Source organism: Astatotilapia calliptera, chromosome 5 (assembly GCF_964374335.1).
Source record: "Astatotilapia calliptera chromosome 5, fAstCal68.1, whole genome shotgun sequence".
In the NCBI taxonomy this organism is placed as follows: domain Eukaryota; kingdom Metazoa; phylum Chordata; class Actinopteri; order Cichliformes; family Cichlidae; genus Astatotilapia; species Astatotilapia calliptera.
In genome coordinates, this window is record NC_137426.1 from 39,627,196 (window position 1) to 39,633,241 (window position 6,046).

The window sequence follows — 6,046 nt, forward strand, 5'->3', positions numbered from 1 at the left end:
TAGCAGTAAAATAATTTCCCTCCTCGACAGTACTTATTGATTTATTTTAAGTAATTGTGTTTTATGTATATTATGGTTTTATATTTTTACAAATGCTTTATATACTTATTTATATACATATATATATATATTTAATGGTTTATACCTTGTGTGTGTGTGTGTGTGTGTGTGTGTGTGTGTGTGTGTGTGGGAGTTGTGTGTTTTTTTTCTTGTCTTGTTTTTATGGACATGAAGTCTGCCAATAAAGATTTAATTGAATTGATTATGAAGTTATTGAGCTGCACATACGTTACGACCTGCTTAAGTTCGAGGTCACAGCGTCTGTAGAGCAGCTGGAACATAATGAAGTCTACAAGGTTAAAGTTTTCTCTTCAGTTATTGTTCTTTCTGCTGCTTGGTTTGATGGATCTGAGAGCTTTTGTTTTTATTATTGTTATTATAATTATCATTAATATTTTACTCTCTAGAAGCTTTAAAATAGTGTTTGTGTTTGAAAAAATTGATTTAAGAATTGAACAGAAACATCTGTCCTTCTGAAAATCGCCCAAAGGCACGGAGACAAAGTCAAAGGATGCAACCTGTAACTTTCTCGTCCTTCATGTCAGGACCATCATCCATGATTTATATAAAATGCATATAGCAACAGTAGCACTTTAGTTTGGACTTTATGATTTCTGTAACTGGAAAATATTATTTTGTTTAAAGACAGAAGTGACCACATAGTTGCAACATCAAAGGAAAATATTAATTAATTAGCATCAAGTATATTTGTTGCTTAAGCATTTGCACTATAACTTAAGTAGGATTATAACTTTTAAGGAAGGAAAGATTTCAGATATTTAGTTCACTCTTTCAGTTATTTTATATGAAATTAAAACATTTACGTTGGTCAAATATGATGCTCTAAATCAAATAAAAGTTTGAAAATAAATGATGTATTTTTAAATGCTGCAACAAATGTTCACAAAAAGTAACTATAATTAAAACCAGTTAAACAAAATCAAATGTTTGAATCATGCTTAACCAAATGCCAGGCTGGAGAGCTGAACCTAAAGTATACGTAGAAAGATTTCAACATGTGAGCAGTTTTTAATGTTTTTATCACATATAAATGTCACAGCAGTGGGTCCTGGCCCAATGCTTTGTGTTTTTGCTTTCCTTTGACTCTTGTTTTTCTTGGTTTTTGTTCTTATTTATCAGGCTCTCAGTAATCTTAGTTCTCCCTCCCTCAGTGTTCATTTCAGCCTGTGTTTAGTTTCTGTTCCCGTGTCCCACGTTTCATCGTTTCATGTCGAGTCAGCCCTGTCTCTCTGTTTCCTGTGTCTCCCCAGTCAGCCCCGCCTCCCTCGGGCACTCATGTGTGATACAGAGTAATAAACCTGACTACATTTGCTACACTCTCTTTATTACCTGTTACTTTAAAATTCATACACTAATTATGTCTGCCCATCTCTCTAATGTGAAGGTCAAAGGTCAACATCCCAGTGACATAAGAATAATCCCAAAGGGGCAAAGGCAGCGGTTAATTTAGCACATTTAGCATTAAGGGTACAGCAAGGATATACTTTTACTTATTGTGGCAGGGGTGTGGTCTCTGGCCTGCTGCAGTGGAGGCTGGTGGCGGGACGTTGGACGGCACAGGTGAGGGTGATGGAGCTCATGACTCTCCCCTTTATAGTAACGGAGGAGACTGGCGTGGGGGAAGCGTGTAGTGGAGGAAGCCGAGGAGAGAGCTGGTTTCTGGCTACAAAGACGGCGTCAAACCAGAAAAGATTGCTCGTGGTCAAATAATGTGTCAATCACCTGTGAATCAAACTGTGTGTGGCTCAGTTCATGTCACAGTGTTGTTTAGTATATCTTCACTTGTCTCACTCTCCTTCTGTTCTGTCCATCAGGACGATCCTCAGCGCTTACACAGATCCTCCATCGATGTTTTGGATCCAATCAGTGATCAGTTCTACGAGGAGGCCTGGATGTTCACCAGAGCTCGCTACACCTCTATCTACCAGAAGGTGAGTGTACTCCTTTGTACTCAGATTAACATTTTACTTCTTAAAATACATTTTCATATATGAGCTTTCTATTATTTCATGGCCATTTAATCAATATTAAAATTACAAGCATATCAACAAAGGTGAAGCTGGTTTTTTCCACTTGCTGTCACACAGTCATGGAGGAATACAATAAATACATAATCAGTCATAGATCCTGAACAATGACATTAAAAGAAAGTCTGTGGCTCTAAAAACTAAACAGTATAAAGACATGCTCCAAGCTGCTGTTTCTCTCCTACTCCTCTAGGTTTTCCACTGTCGGCCATCCAGCGATGCTGGAGGGCTACCTGGCCAATGGTGGCCTACACAAAGAGGTCCCAGCTCGGAGGAGCTGAAGAAGATCCTTGCCTTCCTCGTCAGTTTCCTCTTCAGTTCCTATCCCAACAAAACCTTCTTGCACCTATTAGCTCCAAAGAGGCTATGGTGCCCGTGGAGGTCTGGACCTGAGGCCTGTGCTCATCACGTGGATAGAAAACACTCTGACACCATTCTGGAGGTCTGATGGGACTCTGACCAAAACACAGATGAAATAAAACTTGTGGCTGGAGCTTTTAAAATGACTTTTTCACCTCATAAATTAATGCTCATGATTGCATGTTAGCAAGACAGCATCTCCCCAAGGTGAAACTCTCAGGAGACATTTACTCTTAAACTGTAATCTGGTTGAGACTACTTGAGGAGATCTTAGTAGCGAGTATGTGGATTTAGTCTCTTCACCAACAGCAGACAGACCCATGCCAAGAAAGCAGACATGTTCTCAAAGAAAGCCGAGAGCAGAGATTGGAAAAAGCTCAAAAGAAAAAGCTGCAGCTTCAGACGACTATCTGCCTGTAAGGCTGAAAAAGTCCAGTTACGCTCTATTTTGGAAAAGCTCCCAGTTTTGGTAACCTGGACTTTTATTTCCCCTCTTCTGCTACAGATGTTGACTGTGACCTCAGAGGCCAACTGGACCACACAGCTGCAACAGGAGTGAGGGAGAGGAGTCTTCATCCAGCTTCAAAGAAAACATCCAGGTAAAGTGACGTGGATCAGCGGATAAAGCCGTCTCCACTTTCAAAGGAGATCCTCTGAGAGAGAGACTCTCTGAGCCATTTTAGCCTCAAATTATAGGACTTTATAGTACAGCAACACTTTTAAAGGACAAAATTAACATAAACTTTGACTGTAATACAAACAAAGTATTGCATGTGTTTTTAAAACTGTTCCTCCGATGGGCAGGATATCACTATTAGACTGTCCCACCAGCCAACTTCAACAAGAGACCACAGCAGCATTCAGTGATCAGCACAGATGTTCCTCTAACACTCAGCATCTGATCCCTGTTGGTCTGTGTGCTTCTGCTTTTGCTCAGTTAGAAACCCTGCAGCAACCCGACCCAAAACTGTGTCTTCTTGTTGGCCTCAACGTTGAAGTGTCAAACGTCCAACATCTGGAAAGGAAACCACGCCAGTGTACTGTGATGTTTCACCAACATGTGGCAGACGCTGGTCCTGCCTTTCATGCTGACATCAGCAGAGAGCCCCGCCTACCTCAAAGCCTCCCCTGTCATGTACTGATCAGGATGATTATGAAGATGAGCGAGTGTAAATAAGACTGTAAAAGTCCACGAGCAGAATGTTTGGATGCTTTCTAATGATTCATGAATATCATGAGAGTGTTTGTGTGTTTTGTCTTTTCTTTGCTGACGTTTCTTACTAACAAAGACAATTTACGCTCTGTGTGTGTTTTCATCCTTACCAGCCACACTCTAACTGCAATGAAGGAAACAAACTGTAGAAATGGTCGACTCAGTGACTTCATAAAATATTGAAGTGGTTCAGGTAGAGCCAGTTTTTAAATGACCATGAACACTGACCGTATTGTATCTGTACAGCATGTTTTTCTATTAGACAGATTTGTAACAGAGGCCTTGCTCTCAGTAAGTTTGAAATCCTTGTCTGATTTATTTTGTAATCTCTGATCTTTGTGTATCCTGCTCAGTTTGCATGCTGCCTGTAGGAGTTTCTGTCTTTGTATTTGAAGATAATTAATTGAATATACTCAGCTGCTTCCCTTTGGTGCCTCACACATCACTGAAGTTTTTCAGTGTCCAGTTATTTGTTTTTAATAGCTGTTTGAATTCTCTGTATGTTTGACCCTGTAGACTGTTTAATGGACTGCTCGTCTTCCTGTTTGTAACCACTGCCTGTTTAGGACTAAAGATTTGGATTTTTGACTTTAACACAGCCTCTGCGTGTCGTCCCTTTGTGTCCTCGTCCTCTGTGAATGTGTCACAGATGTTTCCATGATAATAACACAGCTTTCCCACAGTGGCTTGCAGCAGCATTTATTCACAGCACATTTGAGAAAGGTTCAGATTAACTCGATGAGTTTATATTCAGAATGATTCTGACAGTGGGCCACTGTGAATTGTGATCTTTCATCAGGTCAGTGTTTAAGTTCAGTATTTCAAAGCAGGAGCTATGAACAGTCATCATGTTGGCATTAGAATTATTATTATTAATCATTATTAATAATGTCGTTACTCATGTATAACCTTGATTAGTATACATGAATTTTATCAATAGTGAAAAATAATGAATAATTCATGTATAACTTTTATTGTGTTTTGTATATTAATTATATTTAAATAGAGATGTTGACACTGTCTCTACAGTAGCATCAATGTAACATACATTATTGGTCCAAGCTGTCATAAATGGGGAGCCTGATCCTTTATTATGAAAACATGACGAGTATTTTTCTTGTCAGTTGGGAAGAAGTTGGTCTTTTTTTCCTTCTTTTTGCTCAGTTTGTCTTTTCTTTGATAACTGAAACTCTGATCAAACCTACTCATGTTTATAGCATGTAAAAGCAACTGACAGTACGTGGCATTGTTGTTTGTAGAGGTGCAGTGTAGTGGGAGCATAAATCAAAAGAAAACAGTAACATTTATGCAATAAAACATTTGAATGAAAATGAACAGGCCCTTTATGAACTTCAAAGGGATCTGAAAACAACACTTTTTAAAAGAGTATCTTGGGGTGTAGGTGGTCAAAATAGAAAACTGAGCTGAGACTTTAAGTTCAATCCATCCATTCGTTTTTACTTAGGAGGAAGAAATGTCAGGCTGGTGCAGGCTGGTTAGGTGCATGTGGTTATCTTTACCTAAATGAGTTCACTTTGTGGCTGCCAGGTTGGGCAGAAGTACCTGTCCCCTGTTAGGCTTAGTTAGGCTGTTCTCTTCTAATCAGACAAATAAGGCGATGACTTTCTGTGAACAGTATTTCTTATAACTCAGCAGTATAATGCATCATAAAACAATATCATTCATTCACAATAAATCAGCACTCTAATGCAAATCAGTTTAATAAATGCAATAGTTATCAGCTTCTTCTAATTCAGGAGAATAATGCAAACTAAAACTACATAACAATTCACAATCTTTAATTAGGGGTCTAACATGGCATAAGGTAATATTGTAATCCCACAACGGAGATATTTTTCCAAACTGCACGTGTGGACGGGATTAAAAACAAAGAAACAAAAACGGAAACTCTGTGTTTTCAAAAACACCCGTGTGGATGTAGCCAAAGAGGCGGAGCTCCTCTCTCCCATGAGGCTCCTCCAGACTCCGTCCTGCCAAAGTCTGATGGCATTTAAAGAGCTTAACATTAGGACTGTCTGGGGAAGGGAGTGAAAATATTCTACATCTGAAGTCCATGTCAGTGCTGACCACATGCACAGCAGCACTTTGATTGGCTTCTGTGCCGCCGTCTTATTCTGCGAATATGCAGGAGAATTCCAGAGCCTCAGAGTCTGAAAGAGAATTTGATGTTTGCTCTGAGGACAAGTTTGAAGTGCAGCAATGGAGCAACGTAAAAGTCCTTCAAACAGCACTGCAGAGTTATTGTACACAGCAAATCCAGCATGTCCAAATTAACACTGTCGGATTTGATTTCAACACTATTAAAGTGTCTATATGGGTCCACACCAGAGAGTGTTAATTTAAC

At 39.3% G+C, this 6,046-nt stretch overlaps 1 protein-coding gene across 3 annotated transcripts; it reads left to right on the plus strand.

The window, feature by feature from the left end:
• Positions 1-1,191: 1,191 nt before the first annotated feature.
• On the plus strand, positions 1,192-4,275 carry LOC113023106 (phospholipase D1-like). Of its 3 annotated transcripts, none has more exons than XR_013909095.1 (4): positions 1,192-2,012; positions 2,302-2,884; positions 2,974-3,067; positions 3,406-4,275. XR_013909095.1 is itself a non-coding variant. In XM_026169201.2 (4 exons), the coding sequence occupies exons 1-3, from the start codon at positions 1,791-1,793 to the stop codon at positions 3,025-3,027; spliced, it is 525 nt and encodes a 174-aa protein (XP_026024986.2). In that variant the 5' UTR covers positions 1,192-1,790; the 3' UTR covers positions 3,028-3,067; positions 3,406-4,275. The 3 variants fall into 3 exon arrangements, 2 of the variants coding, with proteins under 2 accessions (XP_026024986.2, XP_026024987.2); XM_026169201.2 differs by having other exon boundaries at positions 2,302-2,550; XM_026169202.2 differs by having other exon boundaries at positions 2,302-2,550; positions 3,410-4,275.
• The last annotated feature ends 1,771 nt before the right edge of the window (positions 4,276-6,046 follow it).

Bases quoted from the DNA above. Each gene is read 5' to 3' on its own strand.
- LOC113023106 (XM_026169201.2), top strand. From the start codon at position 1,791: ATGTGTCAATCACCTGTGAATCAAACTGTGTGTGGCTCAGTTCATGTC. The intron at 2,013-2,301 runs GTGAGTGTACTC...CTACTCCTCTAG, and splicing joins ACACCTCTATCTACCAGAAG to GTTTTCCACTGTCGGCCATC. The intron at 2,551-2,973 runs GTCTGATGGGAC...CTTCTGCTACAG, and splicing joins ACTCTGACACCATTCTGGAG to ATGTTGACTGTGACCTCAGA.